Source organism: Prosopis cineraria, unplaced genomic scaffold, assembly GCF_029017545.1.
Source record: "Prosopis cineraria cultivar Desert tree isolate PC_DT_omini unplaced genomic scaffold, ASM2901754v1 PC12, whole genome shotgun sequence".
Lineage (NCBI taxonomy): Eukaryota > Viridiplantae > Streptophyta > Magnoliopsida > Fabales > Fabaceae > Prosopis > Prosopis cineraria.
The window spans coordinates 31,107,123-31,121,409 of record NW_026555343.1 but is presented as its reverse complement, the minus strand read 5'-3'; the positions used below and the strand labels follow the sequence as shown (position 1 = coordinate 31,121,409).

The 14,287-nt window shown below is 26.9% G+C and overlaps 3 protein-coding genes across 3 annotated transcripts in view; all 3 read left to right on the top strand.

Moving 5' to 3' along the window:
- The first annotated feature begins 8,801 nt into the window (after positions 1-8,801).
- LOC129287865 (TMV resistance protein N-like) overlaps positions 8,802-14,287 on the top strand; it is a 55,921-nt gene continuing 50,435 nt past the window's right edge. Inside the window, exon 1 of the mRNA XM_054924126.1 lies at positions 8,802-8,952. The gene's annotated coding sequence lies outside the window, so the exon portion shown is untranslated. The remainder of the gene's footprint in view (positions 8,953-14,287) is intronic.
- Positions 8,816-10,643, top strand: LOC129287864 (putative disease resistance protein At4g11170). The gene is made up of 2 exons (XM_054924125.1): positions 8,816-9,549; positions 9,719-10,643. The coding sequence occupies exons 1-2, from the start codon at positions 9,269-9,271 to the stop codon at positions 10,122-10,124; spliced, it is 687 nt and encodes a 228-aa protein (XP_054780100.1). The 5' UTR covers positions 8,816-9,268; the 3' UTR covers positions 10,125-10,643.
- LOC129289245 (disease resistance-like protein DSC1) lies at positions 10,336-12,904 on the top strand. The gene is made up of 5 exons (XM_054926036.1): positions 10,336-10,503; positions 10,597-10,818; positions 11,319-11,408; positions 12,025-12,231; positions 12,329-12,904. The coding sequence occupies exons 1-5, from the start codon at positions 10,336-10,338 to the stop codon at positions 12,902-12,904; spliced, it is 1,263 nt and encodes a 420-aa protein (XP_054782011.1).

The following is a 14,287-nucleotide window of genomic DNA, read 5'->3' as shown; positions in this document are numbered from 1 at the left end:
AATACAATTAACAAGAATATTTATACAACTTATAAAGAAATGCTATAAAAATTTAAATAAAAAAATTTTATAAACGTTTTGCAAGCAATTATTTGGGACACTACCCACTCACCTGAGAATTTCTAAAAAATTTTAAAGCTTGCTTCTCTTGTCTTTTTATTTTAATTCTAATGATGCTCACAATTTCCTGGAAGAACAGACAGCGACGGAAGAAGAGAATCCGGCGACTCCACCACCTCTAGCAGCCAATCATGACAGTAAGGATAGCACGAGTCGACGGCGATGGAGAAAACCAACAGCGGGGACTGGAGAGAGATGGGTCGACGGTGAAGACCGCAGGAGCATATTGGCGGTAGAGAGAAAGAAGAGACATAAAAAAAAAAAGGGGTGCTCTGTTTCGTGAAGGTTCGGATGGGAGAATATAAATTGATTCAAAAAGACAATTGGGAAAATTACAAGTAAAGCCCAAGGAAAAATTATCAAAAAGGCACGAGATTTTCTATAAATAAAAAAATAAATAAAACCTAACTTTTGCTTAGTAAAATTTTAACTTTAGATCTTCAAGAAAGTTATTAAAATAAGTTCCTATCAGCTACCTCTATCCACTTACTATAAAACTAAGTTCAATAAAATATTAATTCTTAGAAAAAATTAATTTAATTTAATTTAAAATTTAAGATCATTACAGTTCCTATATATAACCTATTGGAGTGCTTTTAAGAATAAGTGATCCTGTAAATATTATATAAGAGCACTTTTATAAAGGGAGTATCATGTAGCATGGAGGCCATAATTCTTAACAACCCTTTTAGATTTTTTTTTGTCTTGACCAAAACAACCCCTATTGAATTTAAGGACGTTTATATTTTTATATGAATTAGTTAGTTGTTTGTTATATGATTGCTTCCTTGACTTGTATTTAAAAGAAATGGGGGAAAAGGTCATCTAAAGTTCATTAGATATTTTTATATCATAAAAGGCCTTAAAAATATGAAATTTTATTGCATTCACTCGATACCTAGCTAAAAATAAGAATTTATGAGAAAATACTTAATTATCCCTAAAGTTCAATAATTTAATGGATTGTTGTTAATTATATATGGTTCATTGTCAAAACCCAAATGGATATTTATTTATAAAGGATTAACATTTATATCTTTATAAAAAAGAATTAATATTTATACAATTAAACATATGCTATTAGTTATAGTCATTTGTTAATTATAAATGAATTATTAATTATATATGATTATTTATCAAAATCTGAATAGATATTTATTTATGAAAGACCAACACATGTATAATTAAATCTATATTATCAGTTATAGTCACTTAGTAATTACCCATGAATTGTTATTAATTATGTAAGTTTACTTGTTAAAACTTAAATGGGTACTTATTTATGCATGACTAACCTTTGTACAATTAAACTTGTATTATTAGATTTTATAACTTGTTCATTTTTGAATGAGTTATTGCTAATTACATATGGTTATTTGTCAAAATTCAAATAGATGCTTATTTATGAATTAATAGAATTTTAGGGATAATTAGGTCTTTTTTCATAAAATTTTATTTTGAAGCAGGCATTTGAGAGTGCAATGAAATTTCATATTTTTAAGAGGAAATTACATTTATATTCTATAGAAAGAAGTTTATTACTGAAAAGTTTCATAAATTTTATAAAATACTTTCAAGTCCCAAATCTTGCCATTGACAATTTGACAAAGGGTATTAACAACTAAGCAATAACCATTAATGTAATTTTAAAACAACCGTTATTAGATTTTCAAGAATGGCCGTTGCTCAATTTCAATGTCTTTAGTTAAGTTATTAATGTGCAGGATTTAAAATTTGAAAGTATTTTTTAAAATTTGTAGGACCTTTTGATAATAAACTTTTTTCTATGAAATCTGCATGTAATTTTCTCTATTTTTAAGGTCCTTCTTTCATATAAAATCTCTCCGAAATTTTTAGATGATATTTTTGTGCACAAAAAGAAAGAAAAAATAAAGAAAAACAGTTTTGATCAAGTCCAAAAAGCCAAGTCAAAAAGAGGGTCATGATTCATGAAGATGATTTTTCCTTATTTTGTCAAAATTTTTAATTTTTTTTCAAACTCATTTAGGTAAGTGTTATAGATTTATGCCCATTTATTTCAAGTTATTTGATAAAAAATTATTTATTTTTTTAAAAAATATATTTTGTAAGTTTTTATAATGCTTGATTAAAATTTTGAAAATAATTAAAATAAAAAGTATATTTTTTATTACTTTAAGAAGCTGAAAATAATCTAATACAATAAATAAAAAATATGTTTTAAAGAGAGATTATATGAGAAGATATCATAAAATTTTAAAATAATACTCTCTTCATTTAAAAATGTTAGGTATTTTTAATTAAATTTTACCCTCTAATAAAGTAGTTACCTATTTTTTAATTAATTCTATCTTTTTATATTTATTCTTATTAAATACCTACAATAAATATAAAGTCATTATCAATATGGGTACTTTTAAAAAAAGACAATAATTTCACCTTAAAAGACTAAAAATATTTTATATTTTTAAACATCTAACTCCTTAAAAAATGCATTACATTTTTTAACGGAGGAAGTAGAATAACAGATCATTTTTATAAAATATAAATGAAGAAAGATATCATACAATTTAAAAATAATTAAATAATAATTAATTTTTTTATTATTGCATCAAAACATAAAATAATGCCTACTTTTTATGAAATCTTTATAAAATAAAGTTTTTTTTATGAAATCTTCAAACTATGTAAAATTCACTTACTCCCTCTGTTAAAAAATGTAAGGTATTTTTAATTTAATCTCATCTTTCAATAAAGTATTTACCTACTTTCAAACTAATTTTATCTTTTTATATTTATCCCTATAAAATATCCTACAATAAATATAAAATCATTATTAATAGTTACACTTTGTAAAAATGATAATAATTATACTTCGAAAGACTAAAAATGCCTTACATTTTTAAATATCTAACTTTTCTAAAATATCTTACATGTTTAAATAGAGGAAGTATTTTTTAATTTTAAACAACTAGACTCTTATTTGTTTCCTGAATTACTTGCATTTAAAATAGAAACATCTTAAAATTATTTTTGTTTTATTTTTAATTTTTTTCAAGATATATTGCACTCGATTATGAAAATTATAGTCAGTTTGATCAATTATTATTATAAATCTTTATCATTAGCCACTAACTATTGTTATTATTAGTCAATTCTTTAGTTCTAAAATTATTTTTAAATTAATATAATTAAATATATTTTTATTTCATTTTGTTTTGAAAACAATTTTGAAAAATTTATTTACGAAATAGTTTTAAGAAACAATAAGTGAGAACAAAAATTATACAGGCTCATGATTACTTTCTTACATTCTTAATGAAACGCAAATTTTGAGAGTCTTATTTTCTTAATAAAAATTGAAGTTAGATTAGTTAATTTTATGTTTCAATTTTATCCATATTTATATATTATGGTTTGATTTCTTTATATATAAATTTATTATGATTATTATTGGGTCAAATGGCATTTTTCCCTCAACTATTTGATTAAAAACATTTGATATTTTAAACTTTCATATGATAGGTGCAATTTCTTCCTTCAATGTTTGAAAATAATGTATTCAACATCTTGTAGTTAAAAAAGTTATTTTTAATCATAGTTAGACTTGAAAAATTATAAAATATAACCTCAAAAATTAAAAAAAAGATTCATAAAATGGCATATAAATATCCTATAATTAATATAAATTAGGTATTCTAAATTATATATAAAAAACATGATAAGAAATGTACTAAATCATAGGTATAAGTGTAACTTTACTTGTACGTAATTAATTTTGTAACTGCAGGATAAGAACTTGGTTTTCTAATAAAGCTAGAGCCTTACTTATTTAATTGTCATAGTTAATTAATATTCTCAATGGTTAATTACATATTACATATTTTCTCTTAACCACAATATGGGATATTAATAAGTAATCACTTCATGATTCTTAAAAAGTTTAAATAAAGCCTTGGTATCTTAAAAATAATTTAATATTTTTAATTATATCCTTCTTAAATATTTTATAAAAGTTCTTTAATAAAGAAAATTGAAATTTCAATGTATTATTTTAAAAAATAATAAATAAATTAGTAAGGATATGGTTAAAACATAATTATAAAAAATATATAATATTCCATATGCTATGCCAAATAAATTTTTTAGAAGACGTGCAGTACTATGATTGAGGGAGTAATGATTAAGAAGTTTTGGGGCCAAATAAAGCCCCTTAAAATCAATCAAAAAAGAAATATTTTTGCATCTTCGTGGAAAATCTTAACTTCATCGTACAATGAACCGCGTCTGAAAAGCAGAAAAAGTGGCAAATTGGGAAAAAAAAAATGCAGAAAAAGTTCATTTGACTGAGTCAAAAAGAGTTAGCAAAAGATAAATTTTCATTATTTCGTTAAAATTTCTACGCCCTTTTGTGAAAAGATGTCAATAAAATCTATCAAAAATATATAAATAATAATTAAATTTTTTTCTGATCAAAATATAATTAATTTTTTTAAAATATCATAATTTTTTTAAATTTTGAGATATCTTTTTTATATGAATAATTTTAGATTAAATAACTATTATGCCTTGTTTAATATAGAAAAAAATAATGGGTGCATGTAAAAAATTATAATTTTTTATTTAATTTTTATAATTCACAAAGTAAAAATTATGATCGTTTAAACAAAAAATTATAATTAATTATTTTTAAAATATAAATTTAATGATAAAAAAATCACATGGAAAGTTGCAATTTTTTGTTGAATTCTTACGATACACAAAATAAAAGTTGTAATTGATTATTTTTAGAATTTAAACTTTAATAATAAAAAAATTTTACTTAAAAAGTTATAATTTTTTATTTAAATTTTATAATTTAAAATAAAAGTTGTGATTGTTCAAATAAAAGTTATAATTTTATTGGTAAAAAAATAAAATTTATAATTAAAATTAATTATTTTTAGAACTTATTTATTAATTATAAAAAATTTTGTGAGCAAGTTATTCAATTTTTACGATTCACTGAATTGTTGTGATTGAGAAAATAAAAATACACCTGTTATTTTTTTTTAAAACAGATAATAATTTAATTATTTAATCTAAAATTACTAATATCAAAAAGGTATATAAAAATTTTACAAAAATTATAATATTTTAAGAGATTGAATTATTATTTATATATTTTGATGGGCTTTTATTATCATTTTTTGAACTTCCTCTCTTCATTGCTAAAAGAAAATTTTTAATTAGTTTGAAATAAAAATAAAAATGAAGAGTTTTTTTTTATTTGGACATAAAGGTTAAGTATTTTTAATTACTTTAAACAAGAAAAACCTAAAAAAGAAGGTGATGTTGACTTGCAGTTGGGGACGAAAGTTTTTCAAAATTTCATGGAAATTTCTTCTTATTTTAAACAAGAAATTTCCACCAACAGTTTTAACGCGCAATAAGAATAATGACTCACTAGACAAGGATCATTAGCACACTTTTCTACTTCCTGGAAATTTCCCTGTTAAGTTAATTTGAACAAAGGCTCAATATTATGGAACTTATTTATACATTACTAACACTTAAATAAATTAAATATGTGCATCAGTTATGGTCATTTGTTAATTTTAAATGAATTATTTGTCAAAACTCAAATAGAAGCTTGTTTATGTATGACCAACACATGAACAATTAAATATGTACTATTAATTATAATTAATTATTAATTTTAAATGAGTTATTGTTAATTATATGTAAGATTACTTGTTAAAACTTAAATAGATGTTTGTTTATGGATAACTAATACTTGTACAATTAAACTTATATTATTAGATTTTGTAACTTATTCATTTTTAAATAAATTATTATTAATTATGTATGATTATTTGTCAAAACTTAAATGAACCGTTATTTATGCACACATCTATATAATTTTAAGAGATTTTAAGAGTGTTTAGATCTTTTCTCATAAAAATTTTATTGTCATGCAGGCATTGGGGAATGCAGTAAATTTTTCAGGCCCTTCTCTTTTGCTTTTGGCCAAAAAAACAAAAGGTCCTTCTCTTATATAAAATCTCTCCGCGGATTCTTGGATAACATTTTCTCCCAAAAAAGAAAAAACTTTTTTGACCGGGTCAAAAAGGGCTTATGATTCATGAAGATTATTTTTTCATATTATGTTGAAATTTCTGCGTACCTTCCTTTTTTATTTTCAGTTGGTACAAGAAAGTTTTGCTCAATTTAAACAAAACTAGAAACACAAAAGAGAAAAGGCTTGTACTCATTTGAATACAATAAGAAAATTGAAAAAGTTGTTCTGTTTTTAAAATTTGTTTTCTATTTTTGAAAATAAAAAATTTTAAAACTCATTTAAATAAGTGTTACAAATTTAATTGTTTCCTAAATTACTTTCATTTTTTGCTTTAAAAAAAATAGAAACATTTTAAGGTTATTTTTTATTTTATTTTTCATGTTTTACAAGATACATTTTAAATTTGATTATTTAAAATTATAATCATTTCACCAATCACTATCATAAACTACCATCATTACTCATTAGCCACTAATTATTGTCATTATTAGGAAAATTTTATTTTTAGATTATTTTTAAATTAAGCTACTTAAATATACTTCTATTTTTTGTTTTGAAAACAACTTTCAAAAATTGGTTTACAAAATAATTTTTAAAAACAAAAAGTGAGAATAAAAGCTAAACAAGTCCTTGATTATTCTCTTACGTTCTTAATGAAAGAAAAATTTTGAAAAGCTCATTTTCTTAATATAATTGAAGTTAGATTAGTTAATTTTATGTTTCAATAGTACCCATATTTATTTATTATAGTTTGGATTCTTAAATATAAATTTATTATGATTATTATTAAGTTAATGATTATTTTTACCCCTCTGCTATTCATTTAGGAGTATCTAATATTTTAAACTTTCATATGGTATAATTCCTCTTTCAAAATTTGGAAATAATACATTAAACACAAGGTCATTAAAAGAGTTAATTTTGATTATTAGTTGACTTAAAAATAACTTCAAAAATGAAAAAAATCCATAAAATACACATAAATACCTTCTAAAAAATAGAAAAAATTAATTATTTAGTCTATGTAATTTTGGTTCAATTATAACCCAATTCCTAAACTTTGACTCATTGTAACACAATTCTTATAGTTTTAACTCGGTTGTAACTCAATTCTTGAACTTTTCCTTTTACAATTAGTCCCTATAGTTTTAACCACTTAAATATTGATTCTTATATTTTAAAAATAAAAGTGTAAAGATTAAAAATATTTTAAGCCTTTAATATTTATAATATTTATAAAGATTAAAAGGGTTTAATAATTTAAAATATTAGTAATAAATTTTAACATAATTATAATCTTATAATTTTTTTACTAATATTATAAATATTAAAATTTCAAAATATTATAATTTTAATCTTTTAATTTTTAAATATTATAAATAATAAAGATTCAAAATATTTTTAATCTTTATAATTCTATTTTTTTAAAATATAGGGATCGATATTTAAGTAGTTGAAACTATAGGAACTAAATTGCAAGAGGCAAAGTTTAAAAACTGAGTTACAACCGAGTTAAAACTATAAAGACTGAGTTATAACGAATCAAAGTTTAGAGATTGAGTTACAACTAAGTTAAAATTACAAAAATTAAATGATTAATTTTTTTAAAAAATAACATAAATTAAGTCTTCTAAATTGTGTGTGTGTGTGTGTGTGTGTGTGTGTAACAGCATAAGAAATGTACTAAATCATATGTACTAGTACAACTTTACTCTTACTCTTCTGTGATTAATTTTGTAATTTCATGATAAGACCTTGGTTTTTTAAGAAAGTTAGAGCCTCACTTATTCAATTGTCATATATTCTCAATAGTTAATTGTTAATTACTATCACATACTTTCTCTTAATCACAATATAAGATATTAATAAGTAATTACTTCAAGGTTCTCAAAAAAATTTAGGTAAAACCTTAAAAAAATTACATTTTTAATCATATCCTTATTAAACACTCTATATAAGTGTTTTGATAATGGCAATTTAAATTCCAATATATCATTTTTTTATAAAATAATAAATGAATTAGTAAGGATATAGTTAAAAAATAATTATAACAAATATTTAATATCTTATATTTTAGATAAAATAATATTTTTAGCTGATGACATATATTATAATGGGAGGGAACAATAATTAAGAAGTTTTGCGGTAAAGCCCCTTAAAATCAAACAAAAAAGAAATATATTTTTTTCTTATTTGGACGTGGGAAACAAATAAACAATCTTTGTACAGACCCATTTTTGTTACATCTTCATGGAAAATCCTACTTCATAGTACAATAAACCGTGTCTGAAAACCAGAAAACGGACCCAAAAAAAAAAACAGAAAAAAACACATTTTGACAGAGTCAAAAAGAATCAGGAAAAGATAAATTTTCATATTTCTTTGAAATTGCTACTCACTTTCTTCTTTAATTAATTTATTTTCAAGACTTTCTAAAAGTTTTTAATTACTTTAAACAAGAAAAACTCAAAAGAGAAAGGGCTGTTGACTTGTAGTCAAAAAGAGCTGGGGACCAAAGTTTTTCATTATTTCTTGGAAATTTCTTCTTATTTTAAACAAGAAATTTCCACCGACAGTTTTATCTTTCAATAAAAACAATGCCTCACCAGTCAAGGCTCATTGACTCATTTGTCTACTTCCTGGAAATTTCCTTGTTAACTTCAATTTGAACAAAGGCTCAATATACTCAGACTCATTTTTCTGTTGTGTCGATCTAATTCGCAGGATAAGCAAATTCGCCCAATCAACTTCAAGACTTCAACCTTTGATTTGATTTAGTTACTCCCACCAAGGTATTCTTCTGATCTTTCTCCCTCCTTCCCTAACAACTTGAACGCTTTTCTTTCTGTGTCTTTGTAAAATCAACAACCTATAAAACTTTGTTTCTTTTGTTTTTGGTGCCTCAGCAATGCTGTGTTTGCTTCTGCTTCTTCTTCCCGAGTGAAATATGATGTTTTCATCAGCTTTCGAGGTTCAGACATCAGATTTGGTTTTCTCAGCCATTTGACAACGGCATTGCGTGGAAAGCAGATAGATGTCTATGTGGATGACAGGCTTGAGAGAGGGGATGAAATATCATTGGCACTTAAGGAAGCCATAGAAGGATCAATGATTGCGTTGGTCATATTCTCCAAAGATTATGCTTCTTCAGAGTGGTGCTTGCAAGAACTTGTCAAAATCATGGAATGTAAGGAAGCAAGTGGACAAATTGTGTTACCAGTTTTCTATTGTGTAGATCCTTCAGATGTCAGGCGTCAAAAACGAACTTATGCAGATGCATTTGCACATCTTGAACTGAAGTTCAAGGATAACTCAAACGAGTTGAAAAATTGGAGATCTGCCTTGAAGAAAACCGCAGACTTATCTGGTTATCATTCATCAAATTTTCAGTAAGTTTTAGTTATTTAATACATCATTTTATAGAGTTTCTAAAGCCCTTTCTTAGTTACCCCTAAATGATTTAGAATATGGTAATACAAATTATGTCTATGCATTTATTATTCTTATATAATGAGTAGCTCGTAATAATTTTCTTTTCTTTTATTTTCAACATGCTAGAAACGAATCACAGCTCATTGATGCAATAGTCCAAGATGTCCTAAAAAAATTGGAAGATAACAACCCGGTTGCGCCACAATCCCATCTAGTTGGATTTGATCAAAATCTCGCCATTGTTGAATCATTAATGAAAATTACGTCACAAGAAGTTCTAGTTCTTGGTATTTGGGGTGTTGGTGGGATAGGCAAAACAACCCTGGCTCGAGCTACATTTGACAAATTCTCTTCTCAATTTGAAAGTTGCTGCTTCATAGAAAATGTGAGAGAGGAATCAACAAGGATCAATGGTTTGCGTTATTTGCGTCAAAAGCTTCTTTCTAAGCTATTAGACCAAGATGAAGATCTCCCCATAAAAATGAATTATGCAAAGAAGGCTATCACGGAAAAAGGTCTTGATTGTGCTTGATGATGTGTCCAATTCAAAGCAATTAAAAGATCTAGCTGGACAACAACTTTGCTTGGGATCTGGCAGTAGAGTAATTGTAACAAGTAGAGACAAGCATGTTTTTAGGAGTGGAGGGATTCATGATGAATATATACATGAAGTCAAGGAGTTGAATTTTGAAGAATCACTAAAACTTTTTAGTTTACATGCCTTCAAGCAAACTCACCCCAGTATGGGATATGAAAAGCTATCAGAAATGACAGTTGCCTATGCTAAAGGCATTCCTCTAGCTTTAGAAGTTTTGGGTTCCCATTTTCATTCTAGAGATAAGGCATACTGGGAGAGTGAGCTCGAGAAACTCAGAAAGTATCCCCGTCCAGAAATTCAAAATATATTGAAAGTTAGTTATGATGAATTAGATGACATGGATAAGGAAATATTTTTAGACATTGCATTTTTTTTCATTGGAGAAGAAAAAGATAGCGTTACTCAGGCGCTAGAATCTTGTGGTTTCAAAGCAGTTAGTGGAATCCAAAATCTCATGGATAAATCTCTCATAAAACCAGGTTGGTTGCATGATGAAAATATCGAAATGCATGATTTGATACGACAAGTGGCTGAGCAAATAGTTCGTGTGGAATGTAAGAAAGATCCTGCATTACGTAGCCGATTAAATGATGCGGATGAAATTTGTAATGTATTGCAAAGGAACAAGGTGAGTGAAATATATATCATTTTTTATTTTTATCCTTTTGGAATAACTTTTTTAAATAATTAATATTATTTTTATTTTGTCTTTTTTTTAGGGAACTGATAAAATTGAAGGCATCATATTGGATTGGAATAGAATAAATCATTTATGATTGAGCCCTGATACCTTCACAAAGATGAAAAATTTAAGAATTCTCAAAATTTTTTGTCCTATGTTTCGGTACTATGATGCAAATAATTCAGAGCTTCCTTTTGATCTTGGCTCTTTTCCTAATAAATTAAGTTATTTTCATTGGGATCTATATCCATTGGAGTCTTTGCCATTAGAAGGCTATTGTTTTGAGAACCTTGGTGTGCTACGCATGCAACGCAGCAATATTAAAAAACTTTGGGATGGAGTGCAGGTACTTATATATATACACTAATTGAGGTGTGTGTTTGTTCAATTTAATTAAATTATTAGGCTTCTATGCTTAAAAATTTTTTCCGTTTCCATTGTCACAGGATCTTGTGAATTTAAAGATATTACATTTGAGGGGGTCCAAACAGTTGATGGAGCTGCCTGATTTCTCTAGGGCACATAATCTTGAAAAAGTAGATCTCTCGGGATGTAAAAGTTTACGTAGTGTCCATCCATCTATTTTATCTCTTCAATCTCTTGTTATATTGGATCTCTCTCGTTGTGGGAAATTAAAGAGTCTTGATCATGCCTCTTTTCCTAATAAATTAAGGTATTTTTATTGGGAACAATGTCCACTAGAGTCTTTGTCGTTGGGCTTTTGTGTTAAGAACCTTGTTGAAATTCGTATGGCACACAGCAATATTAAAAAAAGCTTTGGGATGGAGTGCAGGTACTTGTACACACATGCTAATTAGTATGTGTGTGTCTCTCTCTCTTCAATTTAATTAAATTGTTAGGCTTTTATGTGTAAAACTTTTCCGTTCATTGTCACAGGATCTTGTGAATTTAAAGACATTATGGTTGCCTTGGGTGTAAACAATTGGTGGAGCTGCCTAATTTCTCTATGGCACGTAATCTTGAAGGAGTCTATCTCGAGGGTTGTGAAAGTCTACATAGTGTTCATCCATCTATTTTATCTCTCCAATCTCTTATTGACTTAGATGTCTCTAATTGCAGGAAATTAGAGAGCCTTGAAAGTGAGACTCATTTAGAATCTCTCTCTGACCTTGGTGTTCATGATTGTCAAAGCCTCAAGAAATTCTCTTTATCATCAAAGAAATTGGGAAGTTTGTGTTTCGAGGGACTGGAGTTGAAATATTGCATTTGCTACCAATGGGAGGTTTCACGGAACTCAAAGATCTTAAGATTTTTGGTGAAAGATTAAGGAGCCTTCCGATAAGTGAGCTATGTAGCTTGACAAATCTTGAGGCATTTGAAATTTGGGATTTCCAGCAGGTGATTCACACAATAGCGCTGCGCTTTCTTTTTGATGCTTGGCGTAATTTCCCTGAGAGACTGTAGTTACTTGCTGGAAATCCCTGACAATATCAAGGCCTTAACAAGCTTGAAACACATTTCCCTGAGAGACTGTGAGATGCTTAAGTCTATACTTGGACTTCCTCCCTTCCTTGAAGATTTAGATGCTGAAGGATGCACTTCATTGGAGATCATATTTTCTGACTCTCTAGTTCAAAATCCATGTCGATTTGATTTCCAGGAGTGTATAAAGTTGGATGAGTGTTCTCTTCGCTTCATTGAGAAACTAACTCATTTCTCTTTCACTTCAGCCAAGGCTAAGTGGCTTCCTAATGTTGGGGCTTGTTACGCGGGAAGCAGAGTTCCAAAATGGATGGAATATAAACATCAGACAGAGGCTTCCAATGCTATCGAATTCATTTGCAATCTCGAACGATCACCCACCATCTTAGGTTGCTGCGTTGTTCCTCCTCATCTCTGCTTACCTTCCGTGCAAAGTATCTATTGTGATTTCTCTTATAATGATAGCAACAAGTCCTGCAATTCATTTCCTTTATATTGTGGGTGTAAAATGGAGCCGTCTCATGTTTACATATGGAACCTGGAAGGGGAAGGAATTGAGAAGGGCTTCGTTTGGCGCTGGAACAGGTAATGTTGCCAAGATTTCATGTGAATTCTATGTGAAATATTGCAATGATGTTTATCAAGATAATAGAGAGGTAGAGAAAGTTCCAATGAAAGCATGTGGAGTGCACGTGACATATAAGTCACAGTCGGACTTAGATGAAGAACGACTCCCTCCAACAAATCTCATGACAACTTCACCTGTCACCCCTTGCAACTGAAATTTATTCGCAACAGCAAAGAAAGCATCACCACCCACACATACAGTTTCTTCGATATGTCTTTGCAGGTGTCTCTCCCTTCTTTGCTTTTTATTTATAAGCTCACCTTCACTACTATTATCTTAAAATCACTCTTGATTAAAAAAAAGTAATCAAATATTTCTTCTATGCTTAGATATACTAAATTAAAGTGGTGATTTATTTTACAATATTGTATTTATTATTTCAATATTTACACCTTATTGAAGAAATAAGTATGCCTTTTTCCAAATTTCGTCCAATTTTTTTTTAACAATTCTTTAATGTGTGTGTGTGTGTGTGTGTTTTGTTTATTATTTCTCTACATAGTTTTTATACAGTATAGTACTCTAATGTGTATAATAACTATTGTAGATCATACCAACAACACATACAAAACAACACACACACATATATTTGTTGGAGATAGATGTAATTTTTTTTTAAGAGTGTACTTTTGCTATCTACTTTGTTTTAACTTTCTATTTATTGATTGATCCTGTATTTACATTTTATTTGTGAGGATAATATTTTTTGAATCACCAAATTGTTCTATATAATTTTCATATACTTCTGATAACAAATTCTAACGTAATTTGTGTGATTATAAAATAGGTCGTTTTTGGAATAAAATAAATTGTTGTTTATTTATAGTATCTGAAACTTTTGTGAAATTAATGAAGCTATTTACATGCGAAAACTTTTTACAACTTTTGAAGATTACCTTTAATCAAATTATATCTGTTAGTTAAACCAAAAGTGAAATAAACAAAGGTATTTTTAAGATTATTCAAATGCTGCATTTAATTTCGTAAAACTCTAGTATATTATCAACATATAGTAAGTGCATTTTCAGGCCAAAAAAAAAAAAACAAGTTATAGGTAAGATCTCGTTATAGGATTGGAGGAAGTAAAAGAGAAAAACACAAAGCTTGTTGATAGTATTTCAATTTATGTAAGATATGAAGTCTTAATGGATCACCCTAGGCTGACCTTAACTAATTTGTCCATTATCATTTCTTGTTTGCAGTGTCTCCTTTATGACTAATAAATAAATCTTCATCATTTTTTATGGTATAATTTTGTTGCCTTGCTTTGTTTTGACAGGTGTGTTAGTCTGAGCATGACTTATAATTGAGAGTTTGTAAATGATTGCTGAAATTTTATGATTT

Excerpts from the sequence above, each read along its gene's own strand:
- LOC129287864 (XM_054924125.1), top strand. The coding sequence starts at position 9,269 with ATGATTGCGTTGGTCATATTCTCCAAAGATTATGCTTCTTCAGAGTGG. Across the intron at positions 9,550-9,718 it reads TATCATTCATCAAATTTTCA|AAACGAATCACAGCTCATTG; the intron begins GTAAGTTTTAGT and ends TCAACATGCTAG.
- LOC129289245 (XM_054926036.1), top strand. The coding sequence starts at position 10,336 with ATGGGATATGAAAAGCTATCAGAAATGACAGTTGCCTATGCTAAAGGC. Across the intron at positions 11,409-12,024 it reads GGGCACATAATCTTGAAAAA|CCTCAAGAAATTCTCTTTAT; the intron begins GTAGATCTCTCG and ends TGATTGTCAAAG. Across the intron at positions 12,232-12,328 it reads AAATTTGGGATTTCCAGCAG|GCCTTAACAAGCTTGAAACA; the intron begins GTGATTCACACA and ends GACAATATCAAG.